At 39.8% G+C, this 18,454-nt stretch overlaps 1 protein-coding gene across 1 annotated transcript in view; it reads left to right on the forward strand.

Annotated features, from left to right (window-relative positions):
- AKAP6 (A-kinase anchoring protein 6) overlaps positions 1–17,795 on the forward strand; it is a gene marked incomplete at both ends in the record, with an annotated part of 373,598 nt that extends 355,803 nt beyond the window's left edge. Inside the window, one exon of the mRNA XM_079701375.1 lies at positions 14,346–17,795. Within this exon, the coding sequence (XP_079557501.1) occupies positions 14,346–17,795 (3,450 nt within the window). The remainder of the gene's footprint in view (positions 1–14,345) is intronic.
- Positions 17,796–18,454: the final 659 nt, after the last annotated feature.

Genomic DNA, 18,454 nt, shown 5'->3' on the forward strand with positions numbered 1-18,454 from the left:
TGATTTCTCCCTTTGTTTTTACACTTAGGCAAGAGTAGGGGTAGTGACAATTACTTCTAAAGATTAAAGAGCTAGACGCTCCTAAAATAATCCCATTTCAAGAGCAGTTTTTGCAGGTAAAGAAAAGTCAACCCTGTCCAATGCAGGATAAAGCATTTTTTATTTGGTGGAAGCTCAAATATTTTACATTCTCTTTATTCCTCACCGTATCACCATCATCATTTGTTATGTTACTTTCTTAGCTCTTTATATAGCTCTTGTCATCCCCAAGGACTAGAAAAAGACTTACAGCAATAAACATCCAGAGAGATGTCCCTTCTTCCTTAGGACACCTGTACATCTCGATATGGACGAGAAGGGTCAACTGACATGCAAGAAGAAAGACAAGTTAGCTGAGAACTCTAGGCAAGTCCTGTCCACTGGATGGTGTTTCCTGATGGAGCTTTAATGGGCCCAAATGGCCTGCTGAACCTCTCTAACCAAGGATTCCATTCATGGAACTTAAACTGTCAGTTAAGGAGCACAGTGCTCAACTGAAATTGTCAAGGGTGGATAAAAGGCTAGATAGGAATTCAGGTGTCTTTGTATATTAAAGGTTGTTCTTGTGAGATCACTAACCCACCTCATCCAAATTGATGCACATTAAAATGGGTTTGTTACAAAACAAAAGGACAGAATATTAGGGGATCCAAAATAACCCACTCCCTTCTGCTCTTTTCTTGTTTTACAGTCTGAAAGAACCCACTTCAAATAAGGAAGGGAGTCCAATTTTCAAAAAGCAATTCTTCCTTTTTTTTTTTTCTTTTTTTCTTTCTGAGTGACACTCATACAGTAGCAGTGGTAAAATAAACAACAATGTGTTGGATTTTGTTTCTCTTTATCTATATGACATTTGTGTCATCACCGTAGCTCTAATCCATATTCAGGTCTTCATGTTTGGTGTGCAGTAATATGTAAATTATCTCGCCAGCTGCATGGAGCAGTGTTTGTTTATTCTATTTCTTTTGGCACTGCACAGAACTGAATTTCTGCCAAAATGGGGCTGCTTCAGGGAGCACTAATGCTCCAGGAGGAAGTTTTGAAAGGAAACGCACATCATAAGTCTTCACTCTGTGAAGAAGCAAAATCAAAACAAACTTTCTGTTTACTAAAATATCGGTATTATGAATATAAAATAATGTGTTTGTTAAAATATAATGAGCACGCTGCCTATCTCCAGGACGCCTGGTGTACGTGGGCTTTGGAATGAGGACACAATGCTGAGAAAGCTAGTGTATTTTTATTCTTGGAAAGGAAGTAGGTGAAATGAAATAGACAGAGACAACATCTAGAAGTTTAAGGGGAAAGAAATATTTTAACATGCATATTAATCTCTGGAAACACATGGCATTTACATGCATTTAAATGTGGACAGCTGTGGTGTTTTAAGTGTTAAAAAATTTCATTAATGATGCATAGAGCTATCTACTTCTGTTGGCAGGCCTTTCAGTCTTCAATCTGACACTTCCTTTTTTATCCAGCAAGCTAATTTCCCCTCTTTTGTGAGGAGTAACTGTTTTCACACTACTGCTTACCCAGCAAGCCTCCTTATTGTTTCATGGTTAATTATCTTCTCCAGCTTCACCTTCCCCAGCAAAGGAAGCAGGGCTATGCCTCCCCAGGATTAATGAAAGCTGGGTTTTATGGGTACACTGTGTAAATAAATGCAAGGTCTGATCAGACAACATAATAAATGACTTCCTAAAGTTTATGGAGTCAGAGCTCATCTAGTGGTTTTACTGAATAATGAGGGAAAATGGTTAATTTTGTGGGAGGGGGGACTTTAATTTTGGAGAAAAAAACCAAACTCTTTGTTACCTTAGTATAGAACCTATCCATAGATAAACATAAGGGATCTCTGTTTATCTAAGTGTTCCCCATTCTTCCTAATCACAGCAATGATATCTGCCAGGAGAATGTCTTGTGTGGAGTAGGCCTTTGAAAAACATTGTTGATCTGGTAGGAGGTGGAGGTCACCTGGCTTTATATTTTCCTGATTACTTGCCATTTATTAAGAAAAAAAAAAAGTAGCCAAGCTTTCTGTAGTCAAAGTATGCCTCAGTCTGCACTGACTGCAAGCAAAGCAGAGATGTCACAAATGCTACCGTGGTCACGTGCCTGGAGTAGTAAATTGAGCAGGTCTGGCCCAGGTCATTAGCTCCACTGGCCATCAGTGTCTTGCCTCTCTGGACTGTAAGCTCAGTATATTCTCTTAGTTGCCAACTCAAGGGCCCATATCTGAAGAGTTCGGGGTTTGAAATTATTTTTGGTTATTTGTTACATTGAAAAAGGATTTTAAGGGATTAAGGTGACCCTAAGCCTCTAATATTATTTTTTAATTTTTTAATTTACAAAATGAATTCACATTTTGAGATCGTTTTTCCTCTAGAATGAAATTTTTTTTAACGTCTTTATTGGAGTATAATTCCTTTACATTGTTGTGTTAGTTGCTGCTGTATAACAAAGTGAATCAGCTGTATGTATACATATATCCCCATATCCTCTTGCATCTCCCTCCCACCCTCCCTATCCCACCACTGTAGGTAGACACAAAGCACTGAGCTAATCTCCCTGTGCTATGCAGCTGCTTCCCACTAGCTGTCTGTTTTACGTTTGGTAGTGTATATATGTCAATGCTACTCTCTCACTTTTAGATTCATATATATGTGTTAGCATACAGTATTTGTTTTTCTCTTTCTGACTTGGTTCACTCTGTATGACAGACTCTAGGTCCATCCACCTCACTACAAATAACTCAATTTCATTTCTTTTTATGGCTGAGTAATATTCCATTGTATATATGTGCCACATCTTCTTTATCCATTCATCTGTCGATGGACACTTAGGTTGCTTCCATGTCCTGGCTATTATAAATAGAGCTGCGGTGAACATTATGGTACATGACTCTTTTTGAATTATGGTTTTCTCAGGGTATATGCCCAGTAGTGGGATTGCTGGGTGGTATGGTAGTTCTATTTTTAGTTTTTTGAGGAACCTCCATAGTGGGTGTATCAATTTACATTCCCACCAACAGTGCAAGAGTGTTCCTTTTTCTCCATACCCTCTCCAGCATTTATTGTCTGTAGGTTTTTTTGATGATGGCCATTCTGACCGGTGTGAGATGCTATCTCATTGTGGTTTTGATTTGCATTTCTCTAATGATTAATGATGTTGAGCATCCTTTCATCTGTTTGTTGGTAATCTGTATATCTTCTTTGGAGAAATGTCTTTTTAGGTCTTCTGCCCATTTTTGGATTGGAGTGTTTGCTTTTTTGATATTGAGCTGCATGAGCTGCTTGTATATTGTGGAGATTAATCCTTTGTCAGTTGCTTTATTTGCAAATATTTTCTCCCATAGAATGAAATTTACATTTCTTTGATTTGGGAACATTTGATTTGGGTTACAGTTTGAATTAAGGTCCCAACATTTAAAACTCTCAAGAGCCTCCTTCATGACAGCCCAGGACCAGAGCTTCTATTCCAATGAAGACTGAGTTTTTAAATCTAATCGGAGCTCAGAATCATTACTGTTTTTCCCTTGAGATCTCAAAAAAAGAAAATCCCCCAAGGATTCTACATTTTTTTAAAAAATTTATTTATTTCATTTATTTTTATTTTTGGCTATATTGTGTCTTAATTGCTGTGCACGGGCTTTCTCTAGTTGCGGCGAGTGGGGCTACTCTTCGTTGCGGTGCATGGGCTTCTTATTGCAGTGGCTTCTCTTGTTGCGGAGCATGGGCTCTAGGTGCTTGGGCTTCAGTAGTTGTGGCATGCGGGCTCAGTAATTGTGGCTTGTGGGCTCTAGAGCACAGGCTCAGTAGTTGTGGCGCACAGGCTTAGTTGCTCTGCGGCATGTGGGATCCTCCAGGACCAGGGCTCAAACCCGTGTCCCCCCACACCGGCAGGCGGACTCCCAACCACTGTGCCACCAGGGAAGCCCAGGGATTCTACATTTTTAACATGTCTAAGGACTCTAGGAATCAGAAGTATAAAATCTCTTGGAAACTTACTTCAAATACATTTACTGCCTTCTAGGAAAATTCATCCTGAAATTTCAAGCAAATTTTCTAGCCTAAAGTGTAACTTGTATATTCTGCAGTCATTTTTATGGAAGGAACGGTATAGCTCTAGGGAGCTATTCTAGCAATTCTGAGGTTTTTCAGTTCTCCTTAAGTCTAAAAGCAGTTGTCTTTAAAGGAGGCTATTAAAACAAAAATGTAAATCAAATCAAGTCAGATGTATAAACAAAGGTTAAGCCATTTAAGAAAACAAATCATAACTGACTTCCTTGTTAATCATGTTAAACATTGGGCCAATCAGATAATAAACTGAGAAAAGCAAGAAACAAGTTTGGTTGACTGGCACAAGTAAGATGGAAAAGAGATTAAAATATGTACCATTTTTGGTCATTCCAACATTTTTCTTGTTATTTTCTGTGAATGGTGAGTTGTAATCACACTATTAGAATTGAATGGAAACAAACAAAACTAATCCCATACCCCTATTTATCTGAGAGGAGCAAACCATTAAAAACAGCAGTAGCTGGGACTTCTCTGGTGGCACAGTGATTAAGAATCTGCCTGCCAATGCAGGGAACATGGGTTCGAGCCCTGGTCTGGGAGGATCCCACATGCTGCAGAGCAACTAAGACTGTGCACCACAACTACTGAGCCTGCGCACTAGAGCCTGCGAGCCACAACTACTGAGCCCGCGCGCCACAGCTACTGAAGCCTGCCTGCTCAGAGCCTGTGCTCCACAACAAGAGAAGCCACCACAATGAGAAGACTGCGCATTGCAACGAAGAGTAGCCCCCACTCGCTGCAACTAGAGAAAGCCTGCGCACAGCAACGAAGACCCAACACAGCCAAAAATATAAATTAAATAAATAAATAATAAATTTAAAAAAAGAAAACAGCAATAGCACAATGTTGGTTCTTAATGTGGACCTTTAGAGAGTGAAAAGACACAACAATTCTCTCAACTACTGGGTTGGCCATAAAGTTCGTTCGGGTTTTTCCACAAAATGTTACCAAAAATCTGAACAAACTTTTTGGCCAACCCAATGATATGTACTTCACAAAGGACACTGATCCTGGATGTGAGTGAACTTTGTCAGCTGATATTTGGTTTTGCAGGCAGACTTCAGCGTGTTGGCAAAGCTCTCCTTGTACATGAAGCTACCTCAGAATTATGCCACAAATCTGTGTTCTTAAAATTCAGTCTGAAAGTTGGGAAACTAAGTCTATGTCAGTAAAACTTCACTTGTTTACAAGACTGTTCACCTCCTCTTTACTACAAATATGCTTTGTAGGTTTTAAAAAATTGTAGGTTTTATTAATGGGAGCTCCTTATCATAAAGGGAGGAACAAGAGTATACTTTTCGCTAAGGCAAAGGTGAGGCAAAAATTACATCCCAAGACACAAAACTCAAATGTTATGTCAACTTTTGACAGTCAAAAGGCAAACACCAAACAAAATAATGACAGAAGAATGAGGCCAGATGTTATCATTAGGGGAAAAAATCGTTTATGCAACTTAGCATGTGGGTCTGTTGTCATTCAAATAGTTTTACCATGTGGTAGAATGTAGAAAATGCCACCATTTTACTGCGGTTGGGTTTTTTACAACTTTATTGAGTTTATTTTTCTTTTGTACTTCATTTTATTGGTTTCAGTTCTACACAGTACTGAAGAGGTCAGATAAAGAAATTCCTTTTATTTAAAAATCTCTTCCCAAGTTGTTGTTTTTTTAAATTCATTTTTAAATAATCCTAAATGTAGATACTTTCTTGCAACTCTGGGGAAAATTTTCTGGAAAACAGAATATTGACTAAAAACAGAAAAATAAGCCAATTTTCCTATTCAGTCTGTTCTGAATACAACAAAATTTCAATGTTTACACATAAAGCAATATTTAAGATAAAATAATTTATTTTCCAGTGGAAGTAGATTATTTTTCTAGTTATAATACTTTTAATGAAACATTCAGAGTTGGGTGGGAAAACAACTTTTTCCTACAGTGGATGCTTAACGAATAATGATTTATACAATAATTAATTTGTTTAAAAAATAGCTTGATGCAAGGCACTCATCTTTTGCCACCTAGCTTTAATATACCAACACTGAGGTTACTACACCTAAGAGTTATTTAGACATTTTGACAGTAATTAAATTTCTTTAATTTATTGGCACAAACATGTTGCCTCTTAGTCAAAATAGTACTGCGACACTGAAGTTACAGAAAGGGCAGAAAGAAGTGCTTATAATTTGTGTTTCCTTCTTTCTTCTATGGAATTCCTCCTTACAGCCTCACAATCACCCTGTTTATAGAACCTTAAATTTCTTGGCAACCTGTTCTTCACACAAAAAAATCAAACTTAAAAAGTATTAAATAGGATTTTTTTGGTTTTTTGTTTTCAAATGGGTACAGAGTCAGGATGGGTTACTGTGTCTGAAATTGAGGGAAGAGATGTTAGAACAATTGAAGAGTTTCCTGTACATTCTATGGCCTCCACGGTTTCTCCACTTGCGCTCTCCTTCCACGACTGGTGCTAGAAGACAAGAAAGGCGGTGAATAGCACCTGGTAGGACCAGGCTCTCAATTTCAACCGCAGCTTTACTGTGGAACCTGGATTCCTTCAGGTTACTCTCAAGCACATCCTGTGCTCCTTTCCTCACCCACCAGCCTCTAGGACCTGCCCTTTCCAAGGCAACAAATGACTTTCTTCTTGCTAATTCACTGGCTTTCCCTCACCTCCCATTCTTCTTATCTTCTCTGCTTCTATAACACTCTTAACCACCTGCTACTTTAAAAGGATTCTTCTCTCAGTTCCCAGAATTGCATACCAGTCCTACTTGGATATTCTTCCTGTGTTTCTTTTGCTGGTTGCTCATCCTTCCCTTGAAGGTACCCCCAAGGCTCTGTCCCATCTGCCTTTGCTTCTTACTCTTCCCTCTTCTTGCAGTGTCCCCCTCCTCCAACCCTTTCTCTGAATGCCTTTCTCCTCAATGTAGCCTATACAACCCTCAAAATAATAGACAATCAGGCCTCATGTGGCTAAACCTATAGTAGGAGAGTCTGTAGGGTGAAAAGAAGCAACATAGAACTGTGGGACACAGTGTCATTTAACAGTCGGCTTGAGTGGATTTTACAAGGAGGCTTAGCATCAAGGTAATCAAAGGAGGAGAAAATATCAAGAAAAATGGAGTCAAATGCTGTGGAGGAATCAAGTAAAATAAGGGCAAAGGAGAATCAGTTGGACTGGGCTGTCAGAAGGTCACTGTTGACCCTGCCAGAGGGTTCAGCAAATAAGGGCTCTGGTAATCACACTCTTTCTCTCTCCTCAAGAGACTGTTGCATCGAAATGAGTGAAGTTGAACTAAGAGAAGTATTATACACAGGATGGTCTTTCCTTCAACATTTCTGGGAATGATGAGCATGCATTCAGACCAAACAAAGAAGCCTGTAATAAAAAATTATCTTTATTGATAATACATGTACAGTGATGTAAATGAGTTCAGAAATATCTGTTGTAATATTTTTGTAAGCAAGTTCCTCAACAGAGCGAGGATGTCCTGTTATGTTTGATGATGTTACAGGTTCAGAAACTCAGTAGGACGGAGGACTACTATTTGCTTGGGTTTTTTTGGGTTTTTTGTTTTTTGGCTTTTTTTTTTTTTTTTGAGGTGAAATTAACATAACATAAAATTAATCGTTTAAAGTGAGCAATTCAGTGGCATTTAGTACATTCACAATGTTACATAACCGTCACCTCTATCTAATTCCAAAATATTTTCTAATTCCAAAACATTTTCATTGCCCCAAAAGGAAACCCCGCACCCATTAAGGAATCGCTCCCCATTCTCCCCTCCTACAAGTCTCCGGCAACCACCAATTTCTTTCTTTTTTTTTTTTTTTTTTTTGCGGTAATCGGGCCTCTCACTGTTGTGGCCTCTCCCGTTGCGGAGCACAGGCTCTGGACGCGCAGGCTCAGCGGCCATGGCTCACGGGCCCAGCCGCTCCGCAGCATGTGGGATCTTCCCGGACCGGGGCACGAACCCGTGTCCCCTGCATCAGCAGGCGGACTCTCAACCACTGCGCCACCAGGGAAGCCCTAGCAACCACCAATTTTGATTCTGTCTCTATGGATTTACCTAGTCTGGCTTTTTTGTATAAATGGAATTATACAATTTATGGCTTTTGGTGTCTGACTTCTTTCACCTAGCATAATGTTTTTGAGGCTGCTAGCTCTTATAACTGAGCAGTAGCACCAGTTATACAGTCAAAAATTCTCCATGTGGTTTTGTCATGGCAAAAAAACCTCAGGACCTTTCCCCAGAGTTCTTCAACAATTTATGAGACCACAGACAAGTCTTTCTTTGCTCATTAAATAATTTTTTGAGAACCTGCTCCCTGCCAGGCACGGTTTTAGTTGCCAGGGCACTAGTGGAGACAGGACAGAGGAGCCCTTGCCCTCATAAAGTTTACAGCTGGGAGGAAAACCCCTGATTCTCAACACTGAGCTCTCTTTCGTCCCTGGTTCCTGTTGAAAGCTAAGGCAATTTTTGCTATCGTAAAACTTACTTTAAAACAACATCTAATGGATTTTTCATTTTCAGCTAATTCAGAAATATCTGTGTAGCCAAGACTAGGAAATATGTCCACGTCAGTACTCATTTTCGTGAGATTTGTGAGATGACTTTGGGTTTTACTTGTCTGTTTTGAGTTTCTGATCAACTTTGTTATTGAAAAAGAGCATTCACTAGAACAGTTTTTGATCATTAGTGTGAGACAGAATTTCAAAGCTTTTTCTGAGCTGAGACAAGTTACTTTAACATTATTGTCAATCTGATAGATAGTGAGCAGGATTTGATTGCTCTAATGTGTCAGTTGTGATAGAATTTCACAGACAATGGACCTGCCTTTTGAAAAAAAAAGATTATTTTCAGGAAATAGAAAGTGCTTGAGCTATGGGCCCTGCTGAGGGCTGGACAGGCTTCTTTCCTCATCTGGCTATTATTCCTAAGGGATAAGCCCAGTGAGGACATGCAAAGACAAACCCACACCCCATTTGCAGTGCAATGGGAGTGAGTTAGGGGCCTAACTGATGTTGATTTCATTGGATTCCATGCATGTGGTTGCACTAAAGAGCTTAGGCAACAAACCACCAGTCTTAATGCAAACCTTGATAAGGTTATTTAACAGTCAGCTGCACTATCTTCCTCTCTCTTTACAGGCAGTATATGCTGATAGCTGCAGTCCTTGTACCACTACTGTGTCAGGCCCTTCCCATAGGACTTTACAGACATCTTATCATTTAAAGCTCCCAACAGTCTCTAAGATAGACACAGTGTGCTCTGATTATCTTGAATAGATAAATGGTGGAACTGAGGCACACAGATGTTAAATAACTCATCCAGGATCATACCGCTAACCTGTGAAGGGGGGGATATCCAGGATTCAAACCCAGATCTGTTTGCCCCAAATCCCAAAATTGTTGATAAACAGTGAACATTTTTGCTTTTTATCCTATTTTGCTTTTCATCTATATTTTTTCTTGCTAACTCTGAATCTGTTCTCTGCCCAACAAGCGACAAAGTACTACAAACTCTGAATTCTCATAAAAGCTGTCTTTCTATTTATTAAGGACTAGCTCTTTCTTATGGTTGTTGATGTTGTTTTTAAAAAGTTTCTACCTCAGTCTAATTTAGGAAAATAATTATGCATCTAATGATCAGACACTTTGGCTTTTGCATTTGGAGGGGTGGGAAAATATTGCATCAAAAAAGCAGAGTGAGTATATGAAGGGGTGGAATATCCCCTCATTTAAATGGATTCCCCCACCCTGATCTATATATTATTTTCTCCCTGTTTCCATCACTGCCTCAGGCTTCCCTGTGTTCTGCTTTTTGCCCTAGGGTAAATATGCTTATCTTTATTCAATTATGGTTAATTGCTGTTTATGTTTTTGTTATTTTTATTTATTGTATGTTTTTGTTGTATTCTACTTTTCCACAGATAAAACTTTCCTCCCAGGGCTTTGCAAGTGGTGTTGCTTAATAAATTCCTGGATCTAGAATAAGCAGGGGAACACAGATTGCAAGACCTCCTAATGGTTTTGGCCATTCTGAGTACCAGAAGTTTGACTGGAACATTCAGTTCATCCTAGTCTTTTTGAGATACTTTAGTTTTTCAAAAGTTGCAACTTTTTAAAGGAAATTAAAGGAATTCAGAGGTAGCTATATCAGAACTCTGTTGGGTTTTTGTTTTATAAAATGTCAGGTTCCTTCGTCTCCACTCTTTAGCTGATAATGTGTTTCTCGTTGCTTATAAAAATTTACCCCGCACCATAACCTAAAATATTATGAAAATACTAGAAATGCAATCCTGGGATACCTAACTCAAAGTCATGCAAGTACAGAAGGAAATTAATTTAGATATGTATTACTTGCTGCAACTGGAATATTGGTTCTTTCATCATCATCATCATCATCATATTTCTCTAGCCACTTTTTAGTTACTTTCTCTGTATATATTACACTAATATAAATAACCTGCCTCCAAGAATAAAAAATAAAGTAACACCAATTAATTCCACTTGGTCTTGAGCAGATCTGTAAAGATGTGTGTGTGTATGTGTGTGTGTGTATATGTGTGTGTGTGTGTGTGTGTGTGTGTTTCTAATTCTTTATATAGAGCCCTTGGTTTAGGCCAAAATTCTGCACCAGTGAAACAAGTTTGTAAATGAAAGGACTTTGCAAAAATGAATTTAATTCAGAATTATCTCTGGAAAGCCAGACTCTCTATTGAAACCTCGTGTACTACTCACCATCCTTTTGGCTTCACAAATATTCTTAGATTTTTTTCTAAATCCATGCTTGATTTATCACTTTATCAAAGACAGGAACATTTGTGACTTTTTAAAAAGTACCAGACAATTCCTCTAGAGAAAAAACAACAACAAAAAATGCTTTACTGGCTTGAGGATTATTGGCTATTTTGGGCTATCATCAAAGAGAGCATTTGACCAAATAATTTTCCAGCCAGTTAACATCACTCTGTACATATGTCTTTTTTTTTTTTTCCAAAGACAACTTTTTTTGTTATATAAATATTGTAATGTCCTTCCTCTTGGAAACTTTTCCTATTTTTTGCCCCCAAGGTATGTTTTATGTTTGAAGTTAAATCTTGGAGAAATGGAGATTTTATTGAAAATATTGACAGAATTTAATTCACAACAGAAAAAAAGTGAATGAGAGCAGAGTGAGTAGCACTTCTTTAATATGTAAACTTTAAAGTCTAAATTGAAGGATTTTCCAATGGATCTTGTCAGATATTCCCTGCAGTTGACATAAACATTTTTTGGAAGTTATAATAAATTTAAGAGATTTATAGGAAGAAAGAATTAAGAAGGGTAAAGGACAATATTACATACAAAGTTTAATCTTCTCCTATGGAAATTTTCCACTCTAACTACTTTATTGAGCAAAAGATTTGTCCTTTTAGATGCTGCTGCAAGTTTTATACTTTTGTAGGCTTGCATTTGTAAAGCCATAAAGGCAGCATTGGGTCAGAAAATGACTGTGTCGTGGAAGGCAAGTCCGAATTACAGGCATCACTTGGGCTAAGCTTCCAGCGCACATCCAGATGGCAAGGTTCCTGCAGCTAGTGTGAGGCCCCCGGTTTGGGACTCTCACGGGAAATCTGTGCTTCTAAATGTTAAAGTCAACCAGAAAGTTACAGAGAGAACTCCTTTGAAAGACGAGTTCAATTAGTTATTAGCATTCTCAGAGTACAGTGTCTCCAAGATAGTATTTGAAATTAATATACTATTTGATTAGACTGATTGATTGTTTCTACAGCTGAAGATTTTAACATTCATTAGCCGTACTAACTGGTCATTAGTACTTCCTTTATCAGCAAGCAAAGAATAAACAGAAATTCTAATAAAAATTCATCACGGTGAATATACTCCATACCTAAGCAAGCGTGGTGACGGCCAGTGTACTCGATTAACTGCTGTAACGTTGGCAGGGAAGATTCTGTTATAACATTTAAGAATATCCCTTAATTAATGTTTACTTTGTATCTGGACTCTTTTAAACTTAAGTAGGCTATACAGATAATCTCTTACATATCCAGTATAATAAAGTGCTAATGGTTATTTTATACTTAATGTGTTTGTGTGGTACCCTTAAACTATTAGTTTCAGGAAGGACTGAGGACTTCTTAGGAAAGTTCTGTGAATGTGTTGCTGGTAAAGCCTTTTTCCCACTCCTGAGGAAGAAAAGCATCATGGCCTGTTTTTCAACCAGACTGTTAAAATAATTCTGAATTGTAATGCAAATATGCTCACCTGTTAATACTGTGGGACACCTCTCTCTACCTACCATGTCATGAATCCCTTGTGGTTTTTATAATTTTTAAAATTTTTATTTATTTAATTTATTTATTTTTGGCTGCATTGGGTGTTCGTTGCTTTACGCAGGCTTTCTCTAATTGTGGTGAGCGGGGACTACCCTTTGTTGTGGTGCGTGGGCTTCTCATTGCAGTGGCTTCTCTTGTTGCAGAGCACAGGCTCTAGGCGCGTGGGCTTCAGTAGTTGTGGCACATGGGCTCAGTAGTTGTGGCTTGCGGGCTCTAGAGCGCAGGCTCAATAGTTGTGGCGCACGGGCTTAGTTGCTCCGCATCATGTGGGATCTTCCCGGACCAGGGCTCAAACCCGTGTTCCCCACACCGGCAGGCAGATTCTCAACCTCTGAGCCATGAGGGAAGCCCTCCCTTGTGATTTTAAGAGCAAATTGAAAGGAATGATGAGAAGGGTTCTCCCTTCATGAATTAACTCAAGGCCACTCTAGAGCAATTCTCCATGTGCACTGAGAATTATGGCTGCTTTATTCTGACTGCTTCCTCAGCCCTTCACAAGCATGGCCCATTTAGTTCTCAGAATTATCTCCAAAGATAGATAGTGCTCACCCCCTTGAAAAAGTGACATGAGGAGACTGCTGCTTGGAAAGGTTAAGCAACTTGCCGGAGGCCATGCAGCTAGTTAGCAGCAGGTCAGCACTTCAGCCACTCTGCATCGTTCTAGGGTCCCGTTCATCCACCTGGTTACCCTGCATAAGCATAAGCTGAACCGCAGGGTTCTGTTTGAGTTTCTGTTTGTAGGTGAGCCTGTCAGGGCCTGCAGTACCTATATCACCTCTCATGGCTCTAGCATGAATCCAAACAGCTGGCCAGCAAGTGAGGATGGTAGAGGAATACAGAGTCCAGGAGCCCATTCAGCTTCTATGTCCCAGAATGTATCAAGCTCCACCAAGCAGGATTAAAATCAAGAAGTCCAAGGAAAGATCAAGGTCCCAACTGTGCAGGCAGAGAGCAGCATAAGAGAATCTGGGCTACTTCATCCTTGGAGTCAGGAAGTCCTCAGATAGCTGTTATTGTAGGGCTGCAGGTGGGCTGGAGGGGGAGGTTAGTGCCTGTTAGAAATAAGGAGGCAATAGTGAGAGAAGTTAACAAGGATCAAAGTGGAATCTCTGTCATAGAGAGGGACTGGGGAAGAGAGGGACTGAGAGAACTGTGATTAAGAAGCTGCCCTGCAGCACTGGGGCCCGAGATGCAAGGTCCAGAAAGATTTAGGTAAGGAAACCAGTCGGAGGTTGCTCACCTTGGGTCTGATTGGGAACAGAGCCAAATTCTGAAGAAGAAGAACCCTGAAAGGGAAGACAGTGGGAAAGATAGACATGTGAGAGCCTCTGGCCTGTGAATGGCTCTACAGGTAGATACAGCTCTATTCTCTTTTCCCAGGCAGAAGCTGCTTCAAGTGGAGAACCCAGAAATAGAAGCAGGAGGGGGTTCACCATATGTGGCTGCAGATAGTACTCCATTATGAACTCCAGAACTGAGATAATATCAGAGTGAATATTCCCTAAAAGATGTCATAAGCTATACTCTTTTTACCTTTATTTACCTGACAGTTTTATCTTCACCCAATCCAAGGTTAAAAATGTATTGATAGAAGAATCAATAGGAAATGGCTAATTCCATATATTACAATTTGACTGCAATAATCTTACATTTTAATCTATGCTATTGCCCTCAGTGACAAATTACTATTGATAGAAAAGCATTTTTCAATAATTTTGGATGTTATTCCAGAGAGGAACAGAGCTGATAATTATGCTATCTTTCAAATTCATGCTTGGGACAAATTTCTTTCCTGACTCTTCCAAGAGATTTTGAATGGATAAAATTTTCATGCTTGTGTTCCCTAATTCTTCTTCTTTTTTTTCCCTTCTCCTACACAGGAGACTTTGAATGTGATTGATCCTGGCTTGATGGACCTAAATGGGACAAGTGAGGATGCCCTGGAATGGGATGAAACTGACATAAGTAACAAGTTAATTAGTTTGAATGAAGAATCGAATGACCTTGATCAAGAATCCCAACCTCTCTTGCCTTCCTTAAAGCTTGAAGAGACAGGTAGTGAGGACCCTGGTTATGAAGAAGAGGCAGGTGACCATGGGGCATCTCAGTGTGCATCGAGTATCACTGCCCCATCCAGTCCACACATTTACCAAGTATACAGCCTCCACAATGTTGAGCTCTATGAAGACAACCACATCCCATTCTTGAAAAACAATCCGAACTTCACTAGCACAACACAGTCTAGTGTTTTAACTAAGAGTCTCAGTAAAGACTCTTCATTTTCATCTGCCAAATCTTTGCCAGATCTTCTAGGGGGTTCCAATTTGGTGAAGCCCTGCCCATGCCACGGAGGAGACATGAGTCAAAATTCAGGCAGTGAGAGTGGAATTGTCAGTGAAGGAGACACTGAAACCACTACCAACTCTGAAATGTGCTTGCACAATGTGGTGGATGGGTCCCCAAGTAACCCTGAAACTGAACATCCGGACCCACAAATGGGAGATGCAGTTAACGTGTTAAAGCAAAAGTTTAAAGATGAGGAGGAACAAATTAAGCTTCCAAATAGCTCTCAGTTATCCATTTCACTAAAGCAAAAGTTTGAAGATGAGGAGGAACAAATTAAGCTTCCAAATAGCTCTCAGTTATCCATTTCACCAGTCGGTTGTGTAAATGGAAAAGTTGGAGATTTAAACAGTGTTACCAAACACACCCCTGATTGTTTGGGAGAAGAATTACAAGGAAAACATGATGTGTTTACATTTTATGATTACTCATACCTCCAAGGCTCAAAACTCAAATTACCAATGATAATGAAACAGTCACAGAGTGAAAAAGCACATGTGGAGGATCCCCTGCTTCATGGTTTCTATTTTGATAAAAAATCCTGCAAATCTAAACATCAGGCTACAGAGTTACAACCAGATGCACCTCCCCATGAAAGGATTTTGGCAAGTGCATCTCATGAAATGGATCGCAATTCATATAAAAGTGGTGATGTAGAGAAGACATTCAGTGGCATGCAGAATGCCAAACAGCTCTCCCTTTTATCTCATAGTTCCTCTATTGAGTCTCTTTCTCCAGGGGGTGATTTATTTGCATTGGGCATCTTTAAAAATGGCAGTGACAGCCTCCAGCGAAGCACTTCTTTAGAAAGTTGGTTGACATCCTATAAAAGCAATGAAGATCTTTTTAGCTGTCACAGCTCTGGGGACATAAGCGTGAGCAGTGGCTCAGTTGGTGAACTGAGTAAAAGAACATTAGATCTCCTGAATCGTTTGGAGAATATCCAGAGCCCTTCGGAGCAAAAGATAAAGCGAAGTGTTTCCGATATCACTCTTCAAAGCTGTTCCCAAAAAATGTCTTTTCCTGGCCAGCTGTCATTGGACATAGCATCTTCTATCAATGAAGACTCGCCAGCATCTCTTACAGAACTTAGCAGCAGTGATGAGCTCTCTCTTTGCTCAGAGGATATTGTGTTACACAAGAACAAGATCCCGGAATCAAATGCATCATTCAGGAAGCGCTTGCCTCGTTCGGTGGCCGATGAAAGTGATGTCAATGTCAGCATGATCGTGAATGTCTCTTGCACCTCTGCCTGCACTGATGATGAAGATGACAGTGACCTCCTCTCCAGCTCGACGCTCACCTTGACAGAAGAAGAACTATGCATCAAAGATGAGGATGACGACTCCAGTATTGCAACAGATGATGAAATTTATGAAGAGTGCAACTTGATGTCAGGGCTGGACTATATAAAGAATGAGCTGCAGACCTGGATTAGACCGAAGTTTTCCTTGACAAGAGATAAGAGAAGGTGTAATCTCAGTGATGAAATAAAGGGCAGTAAGGATGTAAGTAGTAGTGAGATGAACAATTCCTCTGACACCCTGAACATTGAGGCCCTTCTAAATGGCTCCATAAAACATCTCTCTGAAAATAATGGAAATAGTAAGAATTTACCCCACACCTGTGAGTTAGGGATGAAGGGTGAAAATAAGAAAAATATTTTCAAAGTTAATAAAGATCCATATGTGGCAGACATGGAAAATGGCAATATTGAAAGTATTCCAGAAAGGCAGAAGGACAAACTGAATGAGATTTCAAAGGAATCAGAAAATCTTGGTTCAACTGGGAAAAGGATTTCAGAGAGTGAGCATTGTAAGTGCAAAGCATTTATGGATAGCTCAGATGATTCAAATATTGCTGGAAAGGAATTTGTTCCCCAGATGGTTAGACATGTTCCAAAGAAATGTCAAAATCACCACCATGTTGAAAATCAAAGCACTGCTTCTACTCCCACTGAGAAGTCTTGTCCAGAACTGCCTTCAGAAACCAGTGTTATCAATAGACAGGACTCTGAGGTACTGAAATCTTCATCCAATGATGCACCAAATATGGCTGGAAAATCTGCTGGTTGCTGCCTAGCACTTGAACAAAACGAAACAGAGGAAAATGTTTCTATCAGTGACAACGTTTCCTGTTGCAACTGTGACCCAGATGTTTTCCATCAAAAAGATGCCGAAGATTGTTCAGTGCACGACTTTGTTAAGGAAATCATTGACATGGCTTCAACAGCCCTAAAATGTAAATCTCAACCTGAAAATGAGGCAGCTGCTCCTACTTCATTAACTCAAATCAAGGAGAAGGTGTTGGAACATTCTCACCGGCCCATCCAGCTGAGAAAGGGGGACTTTTATTCATACTTATCTCTCTCATCTCATGACAGTGATTGCGGGGAGGTCACCAATTACATAGAAGAGAAGAGCAGCACTCCACTGCCACCAGACATGACTGACTCTGGCTCAGAAGACAAGGAAGACACCGAATGCTTCTTCGAGGCCTGTGTTGAGGAGGACACTGATGAATACCAGTCCTGTTTCTCCAGCACTCTTCCAAATGAACCTGCAGTTCCCAGTGAAGCTCCAGTGCTACTGCAATCAGCAGCAGGCTCTTCCAAGTTCAGTGATGCTTCTCTCCTCGTCGATGATGCAGACATGATGGCTCTTTCAGGTCCTCCCCCTCCAAAAAGAGGTGATGTAGGAAAGGAAGTGGATGGTTTACCCCAAGCTTGTAATGTCTATGGAGAAAGCTCAGAGTTAACTACTCCTTCAAGGCTGAACGGTGAAAAGGAGAGTTCAGAAAACCCAGGTGAGTCTGGAAGACCAGAAGAACATGATGCTTCTTCAGCCCAATCTAGAGTTCCGGGATTCTCCTCGAAGGCAAAGCAGCCAAAAGACATGGCTGCATTGCATCCCAACCCCAAAACTTTAACCTGTGAAGAAAATCTTCTGAACCTTCATGAAGAACGACATAGAAATATGCATAGGTAGAATGTAACCCTCTCCAAGCATGAAAATCATCTCATTGAAAGGTACGTATAGTCCTCATGTTTTAATATATATATATATTTGATATATTTTAACATATATTGAATATATACATACTTAAAATATGAATTTTAGTCAACAAAGCTATGATAGGAGAAAAGACTAGTCAGGATAGCTGGTCATGGCAGATATTTACCTGAATAAGACATTTAGATGAAAGAAATACTCCCAACAATGCAAGTAACTATGAAGCAAAAGGGGGAGAAAACAGTCACAACTGACATTTTTAGTAACATTACCTTTATTACATCGTTATGGCAAGAAGAATAAAAAATTTGAGGAAGTAGTCAAATAATGTAGGGTCTCAGATTCTTCCATTAAGGGAGGAAAAGAGGTTCTGAAAATTGCAATTATACCCTCTGATCAGAATGCATGCACAGTGACAGTGCTCCCCACTTCAGCTTCTGTGCACAGAGATGCCCGCTTCCTTCAGTGCCTGGAGATGAACAATGATTAGGTTAAAGGCTGCATCTCCTGATCTGAGCCTTCCTTTTACGCTTCTGTCTAATGTAACTATCATCACATTTGCTTCCCCGGTGGAAGGCTGTGCTGTCACAGCTCCTAATCATGACCAAGTCTGAGGATTCAAATAGGAGGGGAAA

The sequence above is a fragment of the Hyperoodon ampullatus genome (genome assembly GCF_949752795.1).
Source record: "Hyperoodon ampullatus genome assembly, chromosome: 3".
NCBI classification, from domain to species: domain Eukaryota; kingdom Metazoa; phylum Chordata; class Mammalia; order Artiodactyla; family Ziphiidae; genus Hyperoodon; species Hyperoodon ampullatus.